The 27,494-nt window shown below is 49.9% G+C and overlaps 1 protein-coding gene across 1 annotated transcript; it reads right to left on the bottom strand.

The window, feature by feature from the left end:
• Positions 1–1,165: 1,165 nt before the first annotated feature.
• LOC116953004 (opsin-5-like) lies at positions 1,166–26,065 on the bottom strand. The gene is made up of 5 exons (XM_032972804.2): positions 25,652–26,065; positions 20,274–20,564; positions 7,268–7,364; positions 5,483–5,717; positions 1,166–2,513 (listed from the first exon to the last, which is right to left on the bottom strand). Exons 1-5 carry the CDS (start codon positions 25,737–25,739, stop codon positions 1,884–1,886), a joined length of 1,341 nt encoding a protein of 446 aa, XP_032828695.1. The 5' UTR covers positions 25,740–26,065; the 3' UTR covers positions 1,166–1,883.
• Between the last annotated feature and the right edge of the window lie 1,429 nt (positions 26,066–27,494).

Below are 27,494 nucleotides of genomic sequence, written 5' to 3'. Positions count from 1 at the left end.
TTCTATTATTTTATTGTTTCCCTTCTACGTGGCGACTTTACCGGAAGAACCAAGAATATGAATCCCTGCAGTCATGAAAGCTTTAAATCGAGAATTTAATTGTTTTATTTTTTATTATTTTATTATTTCCCTTCTACGTGACTTTACAGAAAGAACCAAGAATATGAATCCATTGGAGAAGCTGTCCAGCAGAACGTTGGCTATTGAATTCCTTTTCTTCTCAGCCTTCCTGCCTTCGCTCTCAATCCTTCTCAGCCTTCCTGCCTTCGCTCTAAATCCTTCTCAGCCTTCCTGCCTACGCTTCCAGTCCTTCTCAGCCTTCCTGCCTTCGCTCTCAATCCTTCTCAGCCTTCCTGCCTTCGCTCTCAATGCTTCTCATCCTTCCTGTCTACGCTTCCAGTCCTTCTCAGCCTTCCTGCCTATGCTTCCAGTCCTTCTCAGCCTTCCTGCCTTCGCTCTCAGTCCTTCTCAGCCTTCCTGCCTATGCTTCCAGTCCTTCTCAGCCTTCCTGCCTTCGCTCTCAGTCCTTCTCAGCCTTCCTGCCTTCGCTTCCAGTCCTTCTCAGCCTTCCTGGCTACACTTCCAGTCCTTCTCAGCCTTCCTGCCTACACTTCCAGTCCTTCTCAGCCTTCCTGGCTACGCTTCCAGTCCTTCCCCAGCCCGGATCATGTTTAACCTTCCCCACAATGGCCACTGATCTACTTTCACAACTTCACCGGCTCCCCGCCTGCTATCGCTGTCGGCCTCAATGCATCGCTCGAGCCCGCAACTTCTCTCCGTGGTCTTGCCCCACCCAAAAATGTCGCTTCTCTCATCTCTCGACTGCTCTGTCCCATTCACGTCCTTTGAGGCCGTCCATAAATGACGTCACGCGATTTTTTACGATTTTTGACTCCCCCCCCCCCCCCTTCGTCACACGGCGTCACAAAAAGTCAGGCCCCGCCTCAAATATGACGTCACAACGCTCTGCCCCGCCCCCATCAACAAAAAACTTGCTTCAAATCGCTTTAAACTATAGTCATTGTAGTGCGTATTTAATGTGGCGCTGCACTCTGATGTTGTAAGAGAAACATGTATTCAAAAGTCTATTTAATTAAGTAGAACGTGTCGTCTATATTTATTTAAAGTTGCGAATTTTGATGTGACGTCACATTTCTAACCCCCCCCCCCCTCTCGTCACACATCGTCACAAATGTCTGACCCCGTCCCCCCCGAGGTGCGTGACGTCATTTATGGACGGCCCCTTTACGTTCCCAGTCTCTGCTGTCCCTCCCTGTGCCTCTCTCGCCCTGCTGCGCCCAGTCTCGCTCTCTCGCTCATTCTCCCTTCGTGTTTACATTTCACTGCAGTCGCCTCTCCCTGCACTTGACACAACCCCGAGGCCATCATCATCCTGCTACTGCTGTTACTCCCTGCCCGGTCCCCCAGCTGCGACCAGGCCTACCCCTACCCCCATCACTACCCCTACCCCCATCACTACCACTACCCCTACCCCCATCACTACCACTACCCCCATCACTACCCCTATCACTACCCCTATCACTACCCCTATCACTACCCCATCACTACCCCTATCACTACCCCCACCACTACCCCTATCACTACCCCAACCCTTATCACTTCCCCAACCCCTATCACTACCCCTATCACTACCCCAACCCCTATCACAACCCCTACCCATATCACTACCCCAACCCCTATCATTAACTCTTAACCGCTCCCACCTGTCCTCGCCAAAAGCTACACCACCACTTTCAACACCCCCCCCCCGCCACCACTCCTTATTATCAACAACTACACGATTATCTAAACGAACACGTGTTGTAATCGCTATAGAAACCTACGCCGACGCGAGACGCGAAATCTCGTGGCGCGGCCAGGAGCTACGTCCCTCTCTTCCCTCGCTCGCACCCCGGAGGCGCCCTCTCGAGCAGCACGCGGTGCGCGCCCTCGACGGAAGGCGGCGGCAGCAGCCCCTCCGAACTCGCGGCGGAGGAGCCGCCGCCGCCGCCGCCGTCGAAGCTGACGAGCGGGATCATCGCGGCGACGTCCTTCGGCGGGCACGGGCCGTCATCCGTCGTGCCCTCCACCGCCTCGTCGTCGGCGGCGGCGGCGGCGTCGCGAGCGGCGGCGGCGGCGGCGCTGCCGCGGAGACCCGCGCCGTCGCCCGGCGGATGGGACCCGCCCCCGGGCCTCGCCTCGGTGATGCTCCACACGCGCTGGGAGTTCCTTCGCGCGCCGCGGTGGGGCACAGGGGGCGCGCTCTCGCTGGACGTGCTCGGGCGCCGCGCCTCCAGGCAGGAGCAGGGCGTGGAGCGCAGCTCCGCGCGGAAGGAGCGGCTGAAGAGGTAGTAGATGAGGGGGTTGTAGACCGTGGAGGATTTGGCGAACAGGCAGGGCAGTAGCGACACCAGCGGGGAGATGGAGCCCGGGCTGCGGAATAGCCACCACAGGCTGACGATCGCGTACGGAGACCAACAGCCGATGAAGCCCACAGTCACCAGCACCGCCATCTGGAAGAAAGCGTGGGCACAGCTCACGTTAATGCGCAATGGTGGGGCGTCTGCAGTGTTCGTGGTCACGCAGAGATCAGCTGTCGCAGGTGGCTGTGAATCACAGGCAGCGGCTGTCCCTTCAGGGAGAACAGCGGCGCCAAATGGTTGAGACATCCCGTGACAAGCGTCTGATTTATTTTTTTGTTTTCATTCAATAATTTCACCTGAATAATCCCCTGGAGGTGGGAACGTCTCGCTCTGCTACGGTGCCCCCGTCGTCAAGCGACTCACACACACGCCAAGCAAGCTCACAATCGCGCCGACACAAACGTCTACAACGTATACATTTTACGGGTATACAATGTAAGATACATTTTTTATAATTGGTGGCTTGCACATCATACAATCTGTAAGGTCTGCCTTGGCTGCATGCATACAATGTATGTGATATTGTGTTGCTATAATGCCAGGTACATTGTATAAATACTGCCTTGTACATCGCATTAAGGCTTCGACTGCCACTCCCAACCTGCACCGCAGCCTCATCAATCGGCCCTCGCCCAGTCACGCTGTGCCCAGCCCAGGCGCGCCCTTGCTGTCCCAAAGTCGCAAAGAGCGACGTCTGATTTGGGTTTGTTCCCCCCGTTTCACGCGACCATCCCCGCCCCCCTCTCTCTCTCTCGCTGGCTCTCGGTGGAATTCCCAACACGCCACCGCCGCACGCTTCGGCTTCATTGTTCAATTGTCTTTGTCAGCGTTTCCTTATCCGGCACGGTCACCCACGTTTGTCTCGAGTAGCCACCGTTGGCTACGCACGGTGCGAAAGAAATTCGTCTTACATACGTTAGATTTTTTTTTAGGGCGGAGATCACACGAATCGAAGCACAAACATCTCTCCGCGTGTATTCCTGGGAGAGGGGGTGGGGGATATGCACTACTGCGCGCTACAAACTCCTTCTTCGGGAGGACACGCGTGTTAGTATTTATTTTGGTTCTTACAACAAGTCACCGGGCGAGAGAACACTTTGACAGGCTTCAGAACGCGAGGCTCACGCCGCTTGACGTTGACGCTCGCAGAACCCGACGTCGCTGTTACGTCAGAGAGAAAAAAACGAACGCGGCCACCACGTGAGGCCGGCGACGGTCTGGTGACGGTCGCGGGCACGTGGCACGCGAGATGCCCACGGCACCCCCACCCACCCACACCCCCTCCTCCACGACCCCCTTCCCCCCACCCCCTCCTCCATCGCCCCCCCCCCATCACCATACATACACCCCTTTCCCCAGTCATCATATTCAGCCCTTTTTTCAATCCACTGCACGCGATGTAAGTCATGGGGGTTGTTTGACCATGCTTTACCACGCCGCTCACCGCGGGTTGGTGAGGACGCAGAGCCACAGACGTGGCAGCATTTTCTTGAATAAACACATTTTGTTTGTTATTATCTGCAGATAAAATGTATCCTCAGTGCTCGCACGCAGATCGATGGCGTCGTTCAAGTAACCGATTTTTTAATTGCAAACATTTTCCTTGCGGCGTTGAGTTAGTGGCTTTAGGTGATTTAAATTCAATAATAATAATAATACCAGCCTGGTTGGACAATGGAACAAACAGTGTCCCGGATTGAGTAGGGGGACCATTGATGAGATTTTTTTAAGTTTTTATTTAGTTTTATTATTTTCTATAGTGTATGTATTCTTTGTCTCTTAACTGCGATTCTTAAATATGTTTTTTTATATATATTAGTTTAGAAACACTCAGTCTGTGCTCTCCAATTGCCTGGGTGAAACGTTGGGGCTCGGTTTTGCCCAATCCTGGCCAGGAAGTTCCACAAACTTCATCATCTGATTTTTTTTTCTCTCTCAGAATCAGACAACTTATTTATATTGGAGGAATCCGATGAATCACGAAGCTTCGTATCACAGATGCCCGGTAGTTTTACAGATCTCCAGTAACTCATTACACTGAGAGCGTACAAGTGCAGTCCGTCACAATGGATTTTGCTGGCCTGTTCCCTTGCTGCTCGTCATGCAGCGGCCGCACGCAAGCCCCCTTGCGACCTGTTCCTGCACGGTGGTCGCCCATCCACGCACTACCCAGGCTCAACACCTGCTGAGCTTCCCAGATCTGAAAGGAGTTGCAAAACAAAATGATGCCCATTGTGACGGACGTAGCTCCGCACGTCTCTTTGTGTACGGCTTCAAAACACGAAACGTGATAGTGGCAAGAGAGGGCCAATGTGGGCCCTCACCCTTCCCGTCCCCCCTCCCTATTAATATTTACCATAGAAAATACGTTTAATGTTATTCATTAATGTAGGGCCCTACATTATTTAAATAATTAGACGTTTCGGGATGGCCCCCCTCCAACCCCCCACCCTCCTCTGCCTGTGAACAAATAAAGTAATAATGACATCAAACAAAACACTGCACACAACAGTGGGGAGGCCAGGAACAGCTCAGATATTCGTCGGTGTTGCTGGCTTGTTCCACAAAAATTTATTTCATTCCACTACCCCTGGGATGGATTTCATTCCACTATCCATGACAAGGATTTCATTCTACTACCCCTGAGATGGATTTCATTCCACTACCCCTGGGATGAAATTCATTCCAATACCCATGACAAGGATTTCATTCCACTACCCCTGGGATGGATTTCATTCCACTACCCCTGGGATGGAATTCATTCCAATACCCATGACAAGGATTTCATTCTACTACCCCTGGGATGGAATTCATTCCACTACCCCTGAGATGGAATTAATTCCAATACCCCTGGGATGGAATTCATTCCACTACCTCTGGGATGGATTTCATTCCACTACCCCTGGGATGGAATTCATTCCAATACCCCTGGGATGGAATTCATTCCAATACCCATGACAAGGAATTCATTCCACTACCCCTGGGATGGATTTCATTCCACTACCCCTGGGATGGATTTCATTCCACTTCCCCCGGGGAAGGGGCAGGGGGCGAGCCACCTTGGTGAGGCGGCTCTCGACGTGCCGAGCGGTGGGCGTGCGCCGCTTGCTGCGCCCTTCTCGGTACGCGCGCCGCAGCTTGCACACGATGCCCGCGTAGCACAGGCCGATGGCGATCGCCGGCAACAGCAGGCACAGCACGAACATGGCGTACAGGAAGGCCACGCCGCCCGGCGTCAGCTGCAGCTCGGCCCAGGCCAGCGTGCAGGACACGCCGAACGGCTCCACGCCGTACCTGCTCGGCACACGCGCACAGATCACCATCCGCGCGGGCCCTGAGTGGACGGTTCACGCGTGTACGTGTGTGTGTGTATGTTGAACTTCTTGGGAGACAAAGGTGGTCGGGCGTGGTGCTGGCCACCCACCCCCTCGTGTACCGTTCCGGCCTTCATAGGTGCTCGCTAACAGCACTTGCCCCTACAGTCTGTTAAGGCTGTACGGGGGATCTTTGTCTTTGTGTATGTTGAACTTCTTTCGCACCGTACGTAGCCAACCGTGCTAATCGGAGGTGCGGGGGAAGGACGGCGGGCGAAACACAAAAAGCCAGTTCGAACAAAATAAAAAAAAATAGTTTTTCAATCTAGATGATGATTTAAAAGTGCATAGCTCGAGTGGATTCCGATTATCGGGAAGGTAGAGCATTGAGGACGGCCGCAGAAGCGCATCTGAAAGTGCGCGCGATGCGGTGACCGCCGTCTTTGTTCAATGGTCAGCCAAAAGCTTCTGCTGCTGCTGCTTCCTTTTATTCACAGCCACATGTTGGGCTCGGCTGCTCAGATGCTCCGTTGCTCTTTCTCCTGGCCAAGGCGAAGGGCCGCAGTGAGACTGCACCGGTTCTGCCCCTTCCACCGCTTGGCCAACTTGTAATTGATCAGCGCGGTGAAGTCTGGCAAAAACCACCCCCCCGTGGCTGACGTGACGTGGGGGAGCCATTGAATCCCACAGGTGAATTGTCAGTGACTGATGATGATTGCGATGGTGACGTTTAACAGAGCTCATTTGAATTCAGTGGGAATAAAATGCGTGCGAATTTGTATTTGCGATGCAGTGATGGGAAACCAGGATGTAACTCATGGGGACCTCGATAACCACAGTGCAGATGATGATCATGACTGATGATGATGATGATATGTAGATGATGAGACCAGTTGGCCGTTTCAGTGGTTACTGCACTCCGCTATCAACCCAGCCACCTGAGTTCAGATTCCCGGCCGTGGCTAACGGCCGTGGATTACGAGCAAATACCTTCGCCGATTCTGCCACTGCTGCCCACAAACTTAACCAACTCACTTGGAGAGGTTAAATATGGTCAAACGACCCCCAATTGACCGACGCGGCGTGGGGAGGCCTTCGCCCACACAGCAGTGGGTTGAAAGCGCTCTGGTGCGCATCGATGTCATAAAAAACGAAACTATAAAACTATTTATTTTATTTTACCAGGTAAGGCCCACTGTGCGTAAAGCTCTTTTTCAGAAGCGACCTGGCCACAAATGATCGCTCAACGAAGTGGGCTTATTACGTGGAAATCTAGAGCAGATACATTCTCTAAACGCGTGACGTTTCTTCTAAATGTGGAGGAAATAAACGAAGGAGCCGGAGGAAAAAAAAACTCCAAATATACAGCAGCAGGCGTCAGGGTCGCGATCAGAACCCACGACCCCCTGTACACCGGGCGAGGGAGTTAACATCTCGCCAGCGTGGCACTGTGAATGTGGCCCAAAGGGCTGTTTGTGCTATAGAGGTGGGGGATCTTTGTCTTTGGAGGAGGTAGAGACGAGAGGGCACCTGCCCCATCCCAGGAGAGGGAGGCAGGACCAGAGCAGCGCGTAGGCCCACACCGCCACGATCACCGCCAGCATCGCTCGCTTGGTGATTTGCTTCACTGCGGACGAGAAACATCGATCGAGGTTAACGACAAACCTCCGATCGGCACGGTTGGCCACGCACGGTGCGAAATAAATTCAACGTACACACACACACGCAACAATAATGATTATTATGTAAACACTTACGGGTGCACACACGCCCCCCCCCCCCACGTCCCCCGCGACCTTGTTACGAAACAAAGTTGTTGAAAGATAACAATCGGTAAAACCTGCAATTGTGTTCTGAAATTATTACCCAAGCTTCGCCCATTCTACGTTTCATTTTAAGGCCTCGGTATTATTGATGAATGCGTTGTGGGGGGGTTTTTTCCCGGTTCACAGCACTTTGTGCACCACTGCCAACGCAGCAGTTAGCAGCATCACACAATCGTTTATTTCATTGTAACAGCATCTTAGACGTGTGTGTGTGTCACTGTGTGTGTGTCACTACAATGAGGGAAAACAAGTATTTGATCCCCTGCTGATTTTGCACGTTTGCCCACTGACAAAGAAATGATCAGTCTATAATTTTAATGGTAGGTTTATTTGAACAGTGAGAGACAGAATAACAACAACAAAATCCAGAAAAACGCTTGTCAAAAATGTTATAAATTGATTTGCATTTTAATGAGGGAAATAAGTATTTGACTTCTCTGCAAAACATGACTTAGTACTTGGTGGCAAAACCCTTGTTGGCAATCACAGAGGTCAGACGTTTCTTGTAGTTGGCCACCAGGCTTGCACACATCTCAGGAGGGATTTTGTCCCACTCCTCTACACTATGTGTGTGTCACTGTGTGTGTGTGTCACTGTGTGTGTGTCGACTCAGCCTCAAATGAGTACCTGGTGCGGTGTGTAAACATTGCCACTAGGGAGACAAAGGCGGTCGGGCGTGGTGCTGGCCACCCACCCCCTCGTGTACCGTTCCGGCCTTCATTGGTGCTCGCTAACAGCACTTGCCCCTACAGTCTGTTAAGGCTATATGGGGGATCTTTGTCTTTGTTTTGTGTCACTGTGTGCGTGTGTCACTGTGTGTGTCACTGTGTGTGTGGAAGCTACCTGGTCTGTCGCTCCGCGCTAAGCTTCAGGTCTTCTCGGCCATGGTCATTCCCTCCCTTCTCTACGCTTGCGAAAACGTGGACCCCCTTAATGGAACATCTTCGCCGGTTAGAAACATTTAGGCTAGCCTGCCTACGATCCATCCTGGGTTTAACCAGGCTGGATTGTGTGAGGAGCTCACAAATCCTTGAAAGATCTGGCCAAGGTCCCCTCGGTGAGCTCCTCCGGCAGGCAAGGCTGCGTTGGCTGGGTCATGTAGCCCGCATGCCCAGCCACCGCATGCCGAAACAGCTTTTGTTCGGCCGGATCGAGGGGGCTAAACGGGCGCGGCACGGGCTAGAGAAGAGATGGAGTGATGTGGTACAGGAGGACGTGGAGCTGAGTGGACTTGCCGATAACTGGTACCAGCGGTGTCAAGATCGGCCTCTGTGGAGGAGGCTCGTGAAGGACGCTACTGGGCAGTTGGAGGCAGTCGCCCTCCAACAACAATGGAGGGCGGAGGAGCGACGCTCACAACAACGAGCGGAGCGCCGGGTGACTAAAGCACAGCAGGTTGGCACAGTAGGGGGCACAGGTGGTGCATCAGCCAGGCATCTCAGTCAGTCGACCCGTGGCACCTGGGTCTGCCCCGTGACCTCCTGCCAGCGGGCGTTCAACACTTCTCGTGGCCTCAAGGTCTGTCACAAGCGTCGTGGTGACGTCACCGCCACTTAGTGGCGAATGGCGGTTGTATCCCCAAATTGTGTGTCACTGCGTGTGTCACTGTGTGCGTGTGTCACTGAGTGTGTGTGTCACTGTGGGGAGCGGTAGTGTAGCGGTTAGCGCGCTGCGCTATGAACCTGGCGACCCGGGTTCGATTCCCGCTCACGGCCAACACCAGTGACGATGATCTGAACCGGTCCCGGGCCTCCCCTAGGTCGACTCAGCCTCAAATGAGTACCTGGTGTGGTGTGTAAACATTGCCACTGGGGAGACAAAGGCGGTCGGGCGTGGTGCTGGCCACCCACCCCTTCGTGTACCGTTCCGGCCTTCATACGTGCTCGCTAACAGCACTTGCCCCTACAGTCTGTTAAGACTATATGGGGGATCTTTGTCTTTGTTTCGTATCACTGTGTGTGTCACTGTGTGTGTCACTGTGTGTGTCACTGTGTGTATTGACTTGGGGAGCGCTAGTGTAGCGGTTAACGCTATGCTGCGCTACGAACCTGGCGATCCGGGTTCGATTACCGCTCACGGAAGACACCAGTGACGATTATTTGAACCGGTCCTGAGCCTCTCCTAGGTCGACTCAGCCTCAAATGAGTATCTGGTTGTCATGTGTAAACATCGTCCCACTCGGGAGACAAAGGCGGCCAGGCGTGGTGCCGGCCACCCACCCCGTCGTCTGCCGTGCCGATCTGCGTAGGTGCTCATGAACAGCACTTGCCCCAACAGTCTGTAAAGGCTACACGGGGGATCTTTGTTTTTGATGTTTGGTTGTCCACCAAAGGTTAAGGGGCCGTTCATAAATGACGTCACGCGATTTTGGACGATTTTTGAACCCCCCCCCCCTTCATCACACGACGTCACAAAAAGTCAGACCACCCCCTCAAATATGACGTCACAAAGCTCTGCCCCCCCCCCCAAAAAAAAACACGCTTCAAATCGCTTTAAACTATTGTCATTGTAGTGCATATTTAATGTGGCGCTGCACTCTGATGTTGTAGGAGAAAACATTTATTAAAAAGCCTATTTAATTAAGTAGAACGTGTTGTCTATATTTATTTAAAGTTTGCGCATTTTGATGTGACGTCACATTTCTCAACCCCCCCCTCCCTCGTCACACATCGTCACAAATGTCTGACCCCCCCCCCCCCCCCCCCAGGTGCGTGACATCATTTATGGACGGCCCATAATTTGACCTCGGACAGCACACGGACATGTGTTGTCATTGTCAGTTTCAAACGTAGCCTTTCGCGACCAATATTATTCATTATTAAGTGGGGGGCTTTTGGGGGTTGTATGTAAGTTGAACTTCTTTCGCACCGTACGTAGCCAATCGTGCTAATCGGAGGTGCGTTATTGTTGTCATCCCACCGCCTCCCTCGCCTGCTAAGGCATTCGACCAACAACAGAATGTGTGTCCATAATAGAGGTTTATTTGGGTGAGATCGCGTCAATAGAAATGTGTCGTTAACCCGCCACCACCCGACACATCCAACCATTAAGGTTTGTCACGTAAACAAAGCAGCCCACCGGTGTGTTGGAGAGTAAATCCACAACATTTAGAATTTGAGTTACGACGTTTCGCCGGTAATTACATCCAGCATCATTATGTTATCGTTGTCATCATCGTTATCATTGTTGTCATCATTACGATCGCTCTCATCGGGTCTATGCGAGCAGGGGTGAGATGATGGCGTGAATATTAAATAAAGAGTCCGCAATTGGCGAGGATAATTTAAAAGGACACGTGGAGACAACCCTTTCTCAACCGGTTCCATTATACCCATCGCCCGGCTCCGTCAACTCTGGCTGGATTCAATCCATTCCCCGGCTGCCCTCCAGTCCACGATTTAACTCAAGCACTCGGCTTAGATCTATAAAGGCTGTTATTGGCCACAATATCCAAATGCTGAAAAAAATGACTCTGCAAATTACTCAATTGGGATCACACGCAGTAGCAGCAGCAGCAGCAGGGGCTACATCACGTGCCTTACTGCAAAAAACGTATCATGACACCTCCTGAACGAGAGTCTTGAGACTCGGTGAGGCTTTCCTGGGTGAACAAAAGCGACGTAATAAGTAAAAAAAAAATTCCTTCAAATTACACCCAGTAAACATGTAACGTTGAGCCAACGTTGGCCTGTTTACCGGCTTCAGAGGCAATTGTGTAACACCACTTATGTGTGTGTGCATGTGCTCTTGTGGAAAATGTTCAAAGGTGAATATCTCTTCAAATCAGTGAACAGGTTCTGTCGAATCAGGGGAGCAGCGGTGAAAATCCATAGTGCCGATCCATGTGAAACGACATTCGCTTCAAGAAAATTGGTGAACCATTGGACAGCCAATTTTAGTTGTCAGTTTATGGGACATTTTCTTTGGGACAAAAAAAATCAATTTAATATATATTTATATATATAAAATAAATATTCTCGGTTGAGTTTTCGGTCACAACAATATTCTTTCAATATCTTTCTTTTTCCCAAAAAAATGCTTTTCAATAAACTGTTTGTGAATTTACAGACTGATCTTTCGCATTCATGAATTAAATATTTACACAATCGTATACTGGTGGCATTACAGCACTTATGTGGCTTGCGTCTTTAATCTCCCATGCATGAAGGAGATATGAATATCGGCTTGACTTAAAGCCGATAAAGTCACGTAGTTAGGTTGTTCTTTACGCTTTACGCACATTTACAAACTTGCGCTTTCACAGGGTCCACACGAGCCACATCGCGCCCCGACCCGTGCGTTGCGGCTCTGCGATCTCCCATCAACATGCTAATCTCTCATTAACATGCTGATCTCCCAACAACATGCTAATCTCTCATTAACATGCTGATCTCCCAACAACATGCTAATCTCTCATTAACATGCTGATCTCCCAACAACATGCTGAACTCTCATCAATATGCCAATCTCGCATTAACATGATAATCTCTCATCAACATGCTAATCTCTCATTAACATGCTGATCTCCCAACAACATGCTGATCTTTCATCAATATGCCAATCTCGCATTAACATGATAATCTCTCATCAACATGCCAATCTCGCATTAACATGCTGATCTCTCATTAACATGCTAATCTCCCAACAACATGCTAATCTCTCATTAACATGCTGATCTCCCAACAACATGCTAATCTCTCATCAATATGCCAATCTCGCATTAACATGATAATCTCTCATCAACATGCTAATCTCGCAGTAACATACAAATCTCGCATTAACATGCTAATCTTTCATTAACATACTAATCTCCCATTAACGTGCTAATCTCTTATTAACATGCTAATCGCACATTACCATACTAATCTCCTATTAACGTGCTAATCTCTCATTACCATGCTTATCTATCATCAACATGCTAATCTCTCATTAACATGATAACCTCTCATTAACATGCTAATCTCTCATCAACATACTAATCTTCCATTAACGTGCTAATCTCTTATTAACATGCTAATCTAACATTGACATGCTAATCTCTCATTAACATGCTAACCTCTCAATAACATGCTAATCTCTCATCAACATACTAATCTCTCATTAACATGCTAAACTCTCATCAACATGCTGACCTCTCATAAACATACTAATCTTCAATTAACATGCTAATCTAGCAGTAACTAGCTAATCTCTCATCAGCCTACTAATCTCTCATTAACATGCTAATATTTCATTAACATGCTAATCTCTCATTAACTTGCTACTCTCTCATTAACAGGCTAATCTCTTATTAACAGGCTAATGTCTCATTAACATACTAATCTTCCATCAACATGCTAATCTTCCATTAACAGGCTAATCTCTCATTAACATACTAAATCACTCATTAACATGCATATCTCCCATAAACGTGCTAATCTCGCATTAATATGCTAATATATCATTAACATGCTAATCTATTCATTGACATGCTGACCTCTCAATAACATGCTAATCTCACATCAACATGCTATTCTCTCATTAACAGGCTACTCTCTCATTAACAGGCTAATCTCTCATTAACATGCTAATCTCTCATTAACAGGCTAATCTTTCATTAACAGGCTAATCTCTCATCAACATGCTAATCTCTCATTAACAGGCTAATCTCTCATCAACATGCTAATCTCTCATCAACATGCTAATCTCTCATTAACAGGCTAATCTCTCAATAACATGCTAATCGCTCATTAACAAACTAATATCTCATTAGCATGATAATCTCTCATCAACATGCTAATCTTTCATTATCATGCTAATATCTTATTAACACGCTAACCTCTCATTAAAATGCAAATCTCGTATTTACATACACATCTCTTATTAACATGCTAATCTCTCATTAACTTGCTACTCTCTCATTAACAGGCTAATCTCTTATTAACAGGCTAATGTCTCATTAACATACTAATCTTCCATCAACATGCTAATCTTCCATTAACAGGCTAATCTCTCATTAACATACTAAATCACTCATTAACATGCATATCTCCCATAAACGTGCTAATCTCGCATTAATATGCTAATATATCATTAACATGCTAATCTATTCATTGACATGCTGACCTCTCAATAACATGCTAATCTCACATCAACATGCTATTCTCTCATTAACAGGCTACTCTCTCATTAACAGGCTAATCTCTCATTAACATGCTAATCTCTCATTAACAGGCTAATCTTTCATTAACAGGCTAATCTCTCATCAACATGCTAATCTCTCATTAACAGGCTAATCTCTCATCAACATGCTAATCTCTCATCAACATGCTAATCTCTCATTAACAGGCTAATCTCTCAATAACATGCTAATCGCTCATTAACAAACTAATATCTCATTAGCATGATAATCTCTCATCAACATGCTAATCTTTCATTATCATGCTAATATCTTATTAACACGCTAACCTCTCATTAAAATGCAAATCTCGTATTTACATACACATCTCTTATTAACATGTTAATCTCTCATTAACATGTTACTCTCTCAGCAACATGCGAATCTCTCTGTAACATGCTAATTTCACCTGGCAGCCCTTTGATTGGTGGAAAACCCAACAACCGTCGGGTTGGGCTGCCCAACACTCACATTATCATTGGCTGCTCACATTTGGGCTACGCCCATTTCAAACCCCGAGTTTGTCTTGGAAGCTATAACCCCCTTTTCCTGAAAACGAACGCTTGTGTTGCGATAGAAACGTCATCGTTTTTGTTATGTTTTAAATTATTTTCTTTGAACCTATCTACGTGATTTTACCGAAACACCCAAGAATATACTCATTGTTTTTTTCGGTAAAGTCACGTATGTAGAAATACAATAAAATTATATTAAAACAAAAACCAATCACGACGTTTCGATCACAACGCAAGCGATCTTCATCAGGTGTCAAGAACAAATCACGGAGGTAAATACAACACATAAAAGATGAGAGACGAGAATTCAACAAACCTGAAAAAACATTATGTGAAGCACATCCAGTCAGGCCAACAACACAGTTAGACACTTCCTGGCGGACCACGAATTTCAGAAGAGTGTTAAATTTCGTGTTCAACCTTTGGATTGCACATACCAGCATAGATAGAATGAAAAATACGAGGTACACGGTCGGTATTTTTTCATTCTATCTATGCTGGTATGTGCAATCCAAAGGTTGAACACGAAATTTAACACTCTTCTGAAATTCGTGGTGTATTGCACATACCAGCATAGATAGAATGAAAAATACGAGGTACACGGTCAGTATTTTTTCATTCTATCTATGCTGGTATGTGCAATCCAAAGGTTGAACACGAAATTTAACACTCTTATGAAATTCGTGGTCCGCCAGGAAGTGTCTAACTGTGTTGTTGGCCTGACTGGATGTGCTTCACATAATGTTTATTTCAGGTTTGTTGAATTCTCGTCTCTCATCTTTTTGTTGTATTTACCTCCGTGATTTGTTCTTGACACCTGATGAAGATCGCTTGCGTTGTGATCGAAACATCGTGATTGTTTTTTGTTTTAATAAAATTTTATTGTATTTCTACATACGTGACTTTACCGAAAAAACCAATGAGTAATTTTATGCAGTCACGAAAGCTTTAATACTTTATTACCCAAGAATATGTTTTAATGAAGTTACATTCATTATCGGAGACTTGTCTGAATGTGCAGTAATGTGGTAATTGCCCCCCCCCCCCCCCCCTCTTGCTTATTTATTGCAATCAGAAGAAGGAGACGAAGAAGATCAAAATACAACAACTGGACTCTGACAACGCCACTCGAAAGATGGAGCGAGAACTTCAGCGACTGCGATGGTCGGAACACCAAAAGCGTGACCGAGATCGAAGCAAATTGGGCACAGCAGCTGTGTGGGGGGCGGGATGAAGCCTCTCGCGGGGGAGTGGACCTGTGTGAGCGATCATAAACCTGAACCCTGGCTGACGGTGCGGGTAGGGGGGAGGGGGGGGGGGTCCCCCGGGGGAGGGGGGGTCACGGTCACAGTCGCTGAACGAACGAGAGGAGATGTGAAAGTGGATGGGAGCTGACAGAAGCGCTTTGCTTTAACACCTCCCGTGCGCAGCGGGGTGAATTGCATTTTGGGGGGGGCCGTGGGAGTGTGGGGGGAGGGGCGTTGTGGAGGGGGGGGAGCCGTGGGAGTGTGGGGGGAGGGGCGTTGTGGAGGGGGGGGAGCCGTGGGAGTGTGGGGGGAGGGGCGTTGTGGAGGGGGGGGGGCGTGGGAGTGTGGGGGGAGGGGCGTTGTGGAGGGGGGGGGGGCCTGGGAGTGTGGGGGGAGGGGCGTTGTGGAGGGGGGGGCGTTGGAGTGTGGGGGGAGGGGCGTTGTGGAGGGGGGGCGTGGGAGTGTGGGGGGAGGGGCGTTGTGGAGGGGGGGGGGGGCCGTGGGAGTGTGGGGGGAGGGACGTTGTGGAGGGGGGGCCGTGGGAGTGTGGGGGGAGGGGCGTTGTGGAGGGGGGGGGCCGTGGGAGTGTGGGGGGAGGGGCGTTGTGGAGGGGGGGGGCGTGGGAGTGTGGGGGGAGAGGCGTTGTGGAGGGGGGGGCGTGGGAGTGTGAGGGGAGGGGCGTTGTGGAGGGGGGGGCGTGGGAGTGTGGGGGGAGGGGCGTTGTGGAGAGGGGGGGGTCTGTGCTCTGCACCCCCCCCATCGCCAATTAATGCACCGAATGGCCACGAGGTTCGGATTTTTCGAGGGTGGGGGGCCGGGGGAACCCCCCCCCCCAAAAAGCCATCGCCGCGTGTGTCTCTGCTGTGGTTCGTGTAGTCCGCCGCTCTTGTATCTGATGCGAAAGAAGTTCAACATACGTGAGTACATCCTCAGACGGAGGTCACCGCATGGCGCGCTTTCACGCGCGCTTCTACGGCCGTCTGGAACGCTCCCCCCGCACCTCCGATTAGCACGGTTGGCTATGTACGGTGCGAAAGAAGCCCAACATGCGTACATTACACTGGAGGAATCCGATGTGCTATAAAGCTCTTCTTCACAGATGTTCAGTGGCGAGTGATATCAGAGTCGGTCCCAGGGGCAATCCGTCACAAACACCCTCGCTGTGCCGGTGTGGTGAAGTATGGTCAAACATCCCCCATGGCTAACACAGACGGCATGAGGAGGCACATCATCTTGCAATGTACTGACCGCTGGCTTTTGTATTCTTATTATGAATATAATCAATATTTTGGCCGACAGGCATTCAAGAAAGGCATTAGCCGAATGTTCTTCACTTATTTTCAGAGGTGGGCCACTTTCGCCGGTGAGACATCATCAGTGTGAGGGTCACCACACATTTGAAGCCATTGGGTGTTTGACAGCAGCACGATGATGATGGGGGGCGGGGGGGGGTGTTCACTCTCTGTGTCTTGGGTGATGATGCTGGGTGATGATGCTGGGTGATGATGCTGGGTGGTGATGGTGCTGTGTGATGATGCTGGGTGGTGATGCTGGGTGATGATGCTGGGTGATGATGATGGGTGATGATGATGCTGGGTGATGATGATGGGTGGTGATGATGCTGGGTGATGATGATGGGTGGTGATGCTGGGTGGTGATGCTGGGTGGTGATGATGCTGGGTGATGATGCTGGGTGGTGATGCTGGGTGATGATGCTGGGTGGTGATGATGCTGGGTGATGATGCTGGGTGGTGATGCTGGGTGGTGATGATGCTGGGTGATGATGCTGGGTGGTGATGCTGGGTGGTGATGATGCTGGGTGATGATGCTGGGTGATGTTGCTAGGTGATGATGTTGCTGGGTGGTGATGCTGGGTGATGATGCTGGGTGATGATGCTGGGTGATGATGCTGGGTGGTGATGCTGGGTGATGATGCTGGGTGATGATGCTGGGTGATGATGCTGGGTGGTGATGATGTTGTGTGATGCTGGGTGATGGTGTGATGTTGCTGTGTGATTATGCTGTGTGATGCTGGGTGATGATGCTGAGTGATGATGCTGCATTAGAGTAAAAGCACGTTGACGCCTAGGCCCCGTGCACCTCCAAGCATAGTGGGATGTGCAGCGGGTGCTATGGGGCGCACTATTCACACTATTCACACTATTCACTCTTTACCGGATAATATAAATAAATGAATGCGTATGAATGCAGGGGACTCTGTAAGAAGCTTGACATTCACGACCACTCGCCACCCCCCACCGCCCACCGGGTTAAGTTACTAAATTCGCCTCTATCGTGATTCCGAATTTGAGACATCGAGTGGGAGGGGGGGCGTGGAAACTAATCATGACATAATCTGTGTAGCCCCGACCCCCTCTCCAACGAGATTTGCTGCTCCTCATGGGGGTGCATTGGCCAGCTGACACGCAGATGGGACATTAAGCAAAATGTAACGTGACGGTAACGCACTGCCGCAGAGACCTCTGGTTTCTTTGTTGTGGCCCAGAGAGCGCGGTTTCAATCGCTCGCCCAGTGCGTCTGGCCCCAGGAAGCCTACGGGCAACGTGCGGCGACCCCGCGCGGAGCCATCGCCACGCATCCGTGAGCTCGCAGCGCGACGGACAGCACGCCGAGCGCGCGGCGGGCTCACGACCACGTTGCTCGACTCGTAGGGGTGACGATTCACGGCGTTCTGTCCGCCGCCCGCGGGATGATGACCCCCCCCCCACCCTCCTTATCCCACGCGGCGTCGTTCGTTTCGAGTGTACTTCAACGCGCCGGTCAGTGCGGTTCATGAAAATTAAAGGCGATCCACAGCAATGTGATTGTGGCCATGCAAACTCAAACTGCGGGCCATGTAGTACAGCACCGTCGTCTCCCGCTCCTTCGGCAGCAAAGGAATAGCAAAGCTTCGCGAACTCTCTTCCTGAAAATCCTCTCGCGGCGAGCAGCAGAGTCCGACAGCTGTCGCATAGCTCCTGAACACATTTGCTGCCACGCGCAACAGCAGAAGAATAGCGCAGTGCGGGTCAGCGACGTGGATGAACCAGAAGTGATTCGGACGTCACTTAACAAATGGCGTTAGCCGTGGCCGAAAATTGAACTCGGGTTTGTAGCGCAGCGTGGTGGAACCACTGTGCCACCGTGAGCTTGGGACATCGCACAAAACAAATGACGAATATCCGTTATTCAGACAAACCTCACTCAGGCTTTTAACGGTATTATTTTTGCACAAGGGTTCTGCATTATGATTGGCCATATTTAGTTATTATTATTATTATTATTGGTTCTTTCGGTAAAGTCACGTTGAAGGGAAACAATTAAATCATATTGTTTTATTTTGTATTATTTTATTGTTTCCCTTCAACGTGACTTTACCGAAAGAACCAAGAATATGAATCACTGCAGTCACGAAAGCTTTAAATCAAAATCTAGTTATTATTGTTGTTGTTTTTGTTAACGAGTTCATTGCCTGTTAGAGGACAGCGGAGGAGCCAGAGATTACCCAAGCGAGTACCCTCGCTAATTGCACAAACCGAGATTGGCCAGCAACCTTTTTTTGTTACTTGACCAGGTAAGGGCCCACTGGACCGCATCGCTCTTCTTTCAGAAGCGATCTCGCAATCACAAGGGACAGCACGACGAAGTGGCTCATCATCGCGTGGGCATTTATCGCAGCAGCCAAATACTCTGAACGCGTGACGTTGAATTATGAATGTGGAGGGTAAAAACCGGAGGACCAGGAGAAAAATCAAACGCGACCACGGAGAGACATTTAACTCAAAATATACAAGAGATAGGGTTGAGATCGAACCCACAGACCTCCTGTATACCAGGCGAGATAGTTAACACCTCACCAACGCGGCGCCCCTACTTTCCGTGCTGTCGTTCACCGCGCATTCGGAGTATCGCAGCGCACGACTTTCCCCGCGTGTTTGTTTCCAAAAAAAACCCCAAAAAATGTTGATTGGCTCTCCCAAGAACTCGCTCGGATTACACCGCGAATTTATTTGTCGCGTTGTCCATTGCGACAGCGACAAGAGGCAGTGCTGCAAGACGGCGTCTCTCCGGGTAGAGGATTTAGAGGGTGATGATGTTGATTGGCTCTCCCAAGAACTCGCTCGGATTACACCGCGAATTTATTTGTCGCGTTGTCCATTGCGACAGCGACAAGAGGCAGTGCTGCAAGACGGCGTCTCTCCGGGTAGAGGATTTAGAGGGTGATGATCTACAACTAAGCCAACGATGGATAATTGACAGCAAAAAAAAAAACCGTGTCGACCCGAAACCACCAGAGATGGGATGGGGGGTGGGGGGGGCAATCCATTTCACTTACCAAGGGCTCTGTCGTAAGAAAAAAAGGCACAGGTAAGGAAACTATTGACGTGTAAAAAGACGCATCAAAGCTTTCCAATCCATAATTACCAACACCAACGAGTGAATAAAACAGAAGTGCTCCAAGCTTAACCTCGTGGAGAGCCGTGAGAAATGTATTTATTTATCCATGAAAACTTCTGTACCTGCTGCGTTCCTTCGACCGCTGCATAGCGAACCCGGACGGGTTTACGTGCCGGACAATTAGGGCCAGCCGGAATTTCAATGGCACCTTGACCAGGCACGCACGATCTCCCCCAACCAACCGGTCCTTCGTTCGCTTTGCGTGGCCACAGTCGCGTCACTGTGACCTCGCGTCTTCGATGTTCCACCCATGAAGGAGATGCGCGCATCGGCCGTGTTGTTGACAACAACCACAAACACTGACTAAAAACAACGCGATGACCCAACTCTCACCGTGGACCTGCGTCGAGGTGCCCTTGTAACGCACCCCGGCCATGGCCGTGAGCGTCCCCATGCTCGCCGTGCCGAAGAAGAATCCCGCGAAGGCGTAGTAGGTGCACACGGGCTGCCCTCCCAGCCAGCGGTGGTTCCACGCCGAGGCCACCGCTAGGGGGTAGATGGAGGCGGCGATGCCCAGGTCGGTGAGCGCCAGGTTCACGGACAGCAGCTCGGGAGCCTTGAGCTTGGCCCAGCGGCGCGCCGCCACTCCCAGCACGGCGCCGTTGCCCGCGAGGGACAGTACCGCTACGGGGAGGGCGGGAGGGGGGGGTGCGCCACCACGATGGAACTAATTGGTTCATTCACTCATTCGTTCATTCACTCATTCGTTCATTCACTCGTTCGTTCATTCACTCATTCATTAATTCACTCATTTGTTCATTCATTGATTCATTCATTCGTTCATTCACTCATTCATTAATTCATTCATTCGTTCATTCACTAATTCATTAATTCACTCATTCGTTCATTCACTCATTCATCAATTCATTCATCCGTTCATTCACTCATTCATTAATTCATTCATTCGTTCATTCACTCATTCGTTCATTCACTCGTTCGTTCATTCACTCGTTCGTCCATTCACTCATTCGTTCATTCACTCATTCAATAATTCATTCGTTCATTCACTCATTCATTAATTCATTCGTGCATTCACTCATTCATTAATTCACTCATTCGTTCATTCACTCGTTCATTAATTCACTCATTCGTTCATTCACTCGTTCGTTCGTTCGTCACGCGTAGTCAGCGGTGGAACGTTGCGCCGAACGCGTGACCTCTTGCGACAGCGTTCGTGTAAACTGCCCTTGGCTGCCGTACACCGGCGTCCCGAGCGATGTGTTCAATCCGCGGATCACGGAGGAGGGGGTGGAATGGGGGGGGGGGGGTTGACCATGGGGGGCGGCGCCATTCCTTTGAGGGTCGCAGTCCATCTCGAACGTCGACCGCCGACTGAAGTTGCGCAATTTGCTGCAGGAGTTTGCGCATCAGGACGGAGGGCGCGAATCGCGTTCACAAAGTGACACCGCAGCCGTCTCCCTCCAACTGACCTCTCGATCGCGAGGAGACCGGTCGCGGATGCTGACGGTGACATTTCTGACGAAGTCTAACCGTAGGATGCCATGAAGGCGCATTTGGCGTCTCCGCAGGCGGAAACGCGAGAGGTCGTACATCGACATCGTCCCGCACTGCGAACTCTGCGTTGTGGCCAAGGCCCGGCTAACCGGCGCGTCTCGGGTGCACGATCCGGCAGTGGAGCTGCGACGTGACAACGGCTCACCGCGAAGGAGAGTGGACTCATCCTTTGGTTCTTTCGGTAAAGTCCGTGTAGAAAGAAAATCAATCAGATAATGGAATGCGACGTTTCGATTGCAACGCAAGCAGTCGTCATCAGGTAGAACTCAATTTGAGAGAGAGAGAGACAAAACACAGACACGGAGACACTCAGACAGACACCGAAAGAACCAAAGAGTAATTCCTGCAGTCACGAAAGCTTCAAATCGAGAGTGGACTTGCCTGGTGGCAACGTGACGTTTCAGGGTGCTGAGCTGGTGGTCCTATTTGTAGGAGCAGGTGCCACTACCTCGCCTGGTGTAGGGGAGGGCGTGGGTTCGAGCCCGACCCTGACGCCTGTAGGCTTGTAGTTTGTGTGTCTCTCTCCCCGTGGTCTCGTGGATTTTCTTCTGGGTCCTCCGTCTATTTTGCACTCCACATTTTGACACGTGCGTTTAGAGTATTTTGGATGCTGTAAATGTCCACGTGACGATAAGCCACTTCGTTGAGCTATCGTTTGTGGCCAGGTCGCTTCGGAAAATTCAGCTACATAGCTCAGTGAGGCTTATCTGGTAAAATTTTAAAAAATGTTTATGGTAGGGCCGGTGCTATGAAAGGTGCAGGGCTGGTGCCCTATGTTGTAAAGCCAGTGCTAGGTGAGTGCCGTGCTAGGCTGGTCCCCTATGTTGTTGAACCAGTGCTAGGTGGGTGCCGTGCTAGGCTGGTGCCCTATGTTGTAGAGCCAGTGCTAGGTGGGTGCCGTGCTAGGCTGGTCCCCTATGTTGTTGAACCAGTGCTAAGTGAGTGCCGTGCTAGGCTGGTGCCCTATGTTGTAGAACCAGTGCCAGGTGGGTGCCGTGCTAGGCTGGTGCCCTGCACCACCACTGTAGACCAAACTCAGCCATTCTTCTTAGTCGGCCTAAGGTCTACCAACACTGTGCAGTAGTTTAATGGAATAAAGGCCAACACCAGTACCAGATCTCGCTACAAATCAATCAATCCCTGCCACCCGAAACACAGATGCCAATTTACCGACTATCGGAGACAGAAGTGGCAACCCTGGTTCGGCGCGATGTCCGACGTTTCTCCACGTTTGCCAGGGGGATTATTTTAAAAACTGAACACGAAAACATTCGCCCCGATTTTGGAGGAATAGAAGTTCAGTTTAACAAAATAAACACGTCAGATAATAGCACCCCCTTCACCACATATCTGTTCATTCATGTAAAACAAACATTTGAACACATCACATCAGCCATGCAGCATTATGCGAATGAACAGTTGGTCACATTTCATACATTTTTAAAGAATCATGCACCTCCGATTAGCGCGGTTTGGCTATCTACGGTGCGAAAGAAGTTCAACTCTCCCCTCGGGGTGACTCAAATTGCCTGCTCTAAGTTTCTCCTTCATTGTAGAGATTCCCCAAGGTCTCCCGTCTGCATCATCATGGGTTCAAGCATCCTCGCGTGCACAAGACAAAGATCCCCCGTATAGCCTTAAGATACTGTTGGGGACAAGTGCTGTTAGCAAGTAGCACCTATGAAGGCCGGCACGGCACACGATGGGGTGGGTGGCCAGCACCACGCCCGACCGTCTTTGTCTCCACAGTGGCGATGTTACACACCTCGCCAGATAATAATTTTTGGGGCTGAGTCGACCTAGCGGAGGCCCAGGACCGGTTCGGATATTCGTCACCGGTGTTGGCCGTGAGCGGGAATCGAACTCGGTTTGCCGGGTTCACTCACACTCCGCCGTGGTGCCTTGCCCGATGTATCTTGGGGCCAGTATTTTTTTTATCGGTTCACTTTCCATTGCCAGGATTCGAACCTGCCGACCTTTCGGCTCTGGAGTCACCTCCTCGGCCCTCTGAGCGCTGTGAATCACGACCCACGGGGGGTGGTGGTGGGGGGCGCTTCTCCTGGTTGTTGCTCAGTGTTTATTCACTCATTTTCAGAGGGAGGGAGGGAGGGACACTTTCGTCGGTGAGACATCATCAGTTCGAGGGCCCACCACAGATTTGAAACCATTGGGGTGTTTGACAGCAGCACGATGATGATGGGGGGTGTTGTCACGTGTTGTGCATTGTCACGTGTTGTGCATTGTCACGTGTTGTGCATTGTCACGTGTTGTGCATTGTCACGTGTTGTGCATTGTCACGTGTTGTGCATTGTCACGTGTTGTGCATTGTCACGTGTTGTGCATTGTCACGTGTTGTGCATTGTCACGTGTTGTGCATTGTCACGTGTTGTGCATTGTCACGTGTTGTGCATTGTCACGTGTTGTGCATTGTCATTGTCACGTGTTGTGCATTGTCATTGTCACGTGTTGTGCATTGTCACGTGTTGTGCATTGTCATTGTCACGTATTGTGCATTGTCACGTGTTGTGGATTGTCATTGTCACGTGTTGTGCATTGTCACGTGTTGTGCATTGTCACGTGTTGTGCATTGTCACGTGTTGTGCATTGTCACGTGTTGTGCATTGTCACGTGTTGTGCATTGTGCATTGTCACGTATTGTGCATTGTCACGTGTTGTGCATTGTCACGTGTTGTGCATTGTCATTGTCACGTGTTGTGCATTGTCACGTGTTGTGCATTGTCACGTGTTGTGCATTGTCACGTGTTGTGCATTGTCATTGTCACGTGTTGTGCATTGTCACGTATTGTGCATTGTCACGTGTTGTGCATTGTCACGTGTTGTGCATTGTCAGGGGGCCGCACTCGAGGCCAGCAGGGGCCGACAGTGGCCACGCGGCCTTGCGATGAAGAGCACCGATATTCATAAATAAATTATTCAGTGATGCTGCTGCTGCTGCATTAGAAGCGGTGCACAAGCACAAATAACAACAGAAACCCACCTTATCACATTCGCCAATAACACTGTGGTCTCAAAAGGGGGCAAAATAAGCCGCGGTGTTATTGATGAATCTGTTGAGGTTTTTTTGTTATCGTCTCCAGTAATTTAGCGACGATTACAAGATTGACATTGGTGATTGTCTAAAGTGTGGCGATGTTCAAACCATGAAATATAAGAATATACAATCACACGTGGCAGAAAAAAAAAGTAAATAAATATACATAACGTGCATCAAGGGGCAGGAATAACAAATAAGACAGACATAAGCCGATACAGAAAGCAGAAAACAAAGGAAGGTGAATGCGCCTCGATGCGGGCTTTAAACGATAAGACATTTCACTCTGAACACGTCATCTCAGAACAAAATCTTTTTCATCACCGATGCGTGCGATTTTTCCTACGTTCAAACAAAAATCAACTCTTAGTTATTCTGAACTGCTGGACATCTGTGAAACAAGAGCTTCGCTAGCTGATCGGATTCCTCCTCCAGTATAAATAAATATTCTGATTCTGAATGACATCGGTCTGATGAAACTGTACCGCAATTACGAGACGTCGCACACCCAACGAGCGGTGTGTATCTTCGCCATATATAAGATCCCACGTTATTGGGATTTTTTTCTTGACAAAAAAATAATCGAAAATAGTATTTATCCCCAGAAAGAAGCGCTTGTCCCTGCAATCAGTAATTTGACTCAATCGCAATCTCGCCAATTGTACTTTACAAAAGCACACAAATTGAGTTCATCGCCAAACCACCAAAGCGCAAAGTTGCTGCATGATGTCCCAATCCCACAGACAACGTGTGTGTGTGTACGTGTGCGTGTGCGTGTGTATGTAGCGGTGGGGAGCGGTAGTGTAGCGGTTAGCGCGCTGCGCTATAAACCCGGCGACACGGGTTCGATTCCCGCTCACGGCCAACACCGGTGACGATTATCTGAACCGGTCCCGGGCCTCCCCTAGGTCGACTCAACCTCACATGAGTACCTGGTGCGGTGTGTAAACATCGCCACTCGGGAGACAAAGGCGGTCGGGCGTGGTGCTGGCCCACCCACCCCCTCGTGCGCCGTGCCGGCCTTCATAGGTGCTGCTCGCTAACAGCACTTGCTCCCAACAGTCTGTTAAGGCTATACCGGGGGTGGCTCTTTTTCTGCGTGAGGATTGTGCGTGCGAACATTGCGTGAGGACGAGGGACTTACTTACGGCCAGGAGGAACGTCCCTGCCGCGATGTCAGCCGTCGGAGAGAGCTTGGATCTAAACTGATCGTCCTCCCCCTGCTCTGCCATGTCCCAAGGACGCGTTGCAAACCCCAAAAGCAAAAAAAAATTGCGAGCGCGCGTGTTTTTTTTTATTCACCCAAGAAATGTATATTTAATACTGCCTGTAAATATATTAGCACAGTTATCTACGTACCGTGCGAAAGAAATTCAACATACGTACGTATATATAGACATAACCTCCTGTAATTCCCTATCAACCTGATAACCCGTCCACGTGACGTTGTTGTGCAAATACAAGCACGTGGATGCGAAGGTCCCTCGTGATGGAAGCAGGTGCGTTACGTTGTGCTGTGTGTGTGGCTGCCCGGAAGCTCAACTGATACTCCGCTCCGCTTCTGATCTCGAACGGAGAGTGGTGGGCGGGCAGAGAGAGAGAGGTGGGGGGGGGGGGCAGCTCCGCTATTGCCCCCCCTCCTCCTCCTCCTGTCATTCCTCCATGCGCACACCTCTCCCGTCCGTGCCTCTGAGCGCACTACGGAGCAGAGGAAGACTACGTGACGACGCTCAGCACCCCCACGGCACTTAGCGGGGTGACTGTTGTCGTTTCACTTTCGTGCGGTGAGCGGTGACGCGGCGCTCCGAACCCGGCCAGCCGAGTTCGACTCCCGCTCTCCTAGGTCGACTCAGCCTCAAATGAGTACCTGGTGCGGTGAGCAAGCACCGCCACTGGGGAGACAAAGGCGACCGGGCGTGGTGCTGGCCACCCACTCCCTCGTGTGCCGTGTCGGTCTTCATAGGTGCTACTCGCTGACACCACTTGCCTCAAAAGTCTATTCGGGCTATCGGGGGGATCTTTGTCTTATTTTGCACTGGTGCGCTAATTGCAGCATCGGCAGCAGGAGTTAAACATTCTGTTAAACATTCTCCTTAACACGTAGGCTGTCGCGACCAATATCATCCATAATATAGGTTATCTAAGGAACGAAACAGGAGGATTTCTCCACAAATCTGTCTGTCCGCCTGATGATGCAAGTTGTAATCACTGGCGAAACGTCGTACTCAGATTGTAAATGTTGTGGATTTGCTCTCCAAACACGCCGCTGTGCTGTACTAGTAACGAATTGGCACGATCTGTTTACGTGACAAACCTTACCAATTAGCTGTTGGGTGGTGGAGGGTTTAACGACACATTTATATATTTGCGCGATCTAACTAGAAAAAAACCTCTATTATGGATACACATTGTGTTGGTCTAATGCCTTAGCAGGCTCGGGAGGCGGTGGCATGACAACAATCACGCACCTCCGATTTAGCACGATTGACTACGTACGGTGCGATAGAAGTTCAACATATATACATGGGATAATTATTAATAATTTATTTAACACGTACAATTCATGGTGCTCCTGATGTTGAGTGCAAATCTACGGCTGTCAAGCCAAGTTTATTTCGCGTAACCAAAGTGAGAACGCGAGACACCACCACCTGTTTCATTGTCAGAAAGGGTAACACCTATTCTTATTTTTCTTCCGTTTGATACTGGCAAAAAAAAGATCGCACGAAGAAAGATTGTTGATTACAAGTTAAAGCCCCTTTTACCAGTCCAGCACAGGACGACGCCCTCCCCATAGCGTGCCGGAATGTGGTGGTTATTTGGCCATACTTCACCACGCTGGTCAGAGCCGGTTTGTTTTGAAGGTTTATATTGTAACGTTCCTTAAATACCTCGTGTTCGATGTGCAATATCCCTTAAGGACCCTGCACTCGCTCTTTTACAATACCGATGGGGTTTGATTTTATTGCGATTGCTGTTGGTGTTTG

The sequence above is a fragment of the Petromyzon marinus genome, chromosome 49 (genome assembly GCF_048934315.1).
Source record: "Petromyzon marinus isolate PM22_M1 ecotype Great Lakes invasive population chromosome 49, UKy_Petmar_22M1.pri1.0, whole genome shotgun sequence".
Lineage (NCBI taxonomy): Eukaryota > Metazoa > Chordata > Hyperoartia > Petromyzontiformes > Petromyzontidae > Petromyzon > Petromyzon marinus.
The sequence above is the reverse complement of the archived record's forward strand: the minus strand, read 5'-3'. Positions and strand labels throughout refer to the sequence as shown.

Excerpts from the sequence above, each read along its gene's own strand:
- LOC116953004 (XM_032972804.2), bottom strand. The coding sequence starts at position 25,739 with ATGGCAGAGCAGGGGGAGGACGATCAGTTTAGATCCAAGCTCTCTCCG. Across the intron at positions 5,718-7,267 it reads CCTCTCCTGGGATGGGGCAG|GTACGGCGTGGAGCCGTTCG; the intron begins GTGCCCTCTCGT and ends TGTGCCGAGCAG. Across the intron at positions 2,514-5,482 it reads TCGAGAGCCGCCTCACCAAG|ATGGCGGTGCTGGTGACTGT; the intron begins GTGGCTCGCCCC and ends GCTTTCTTCCAG.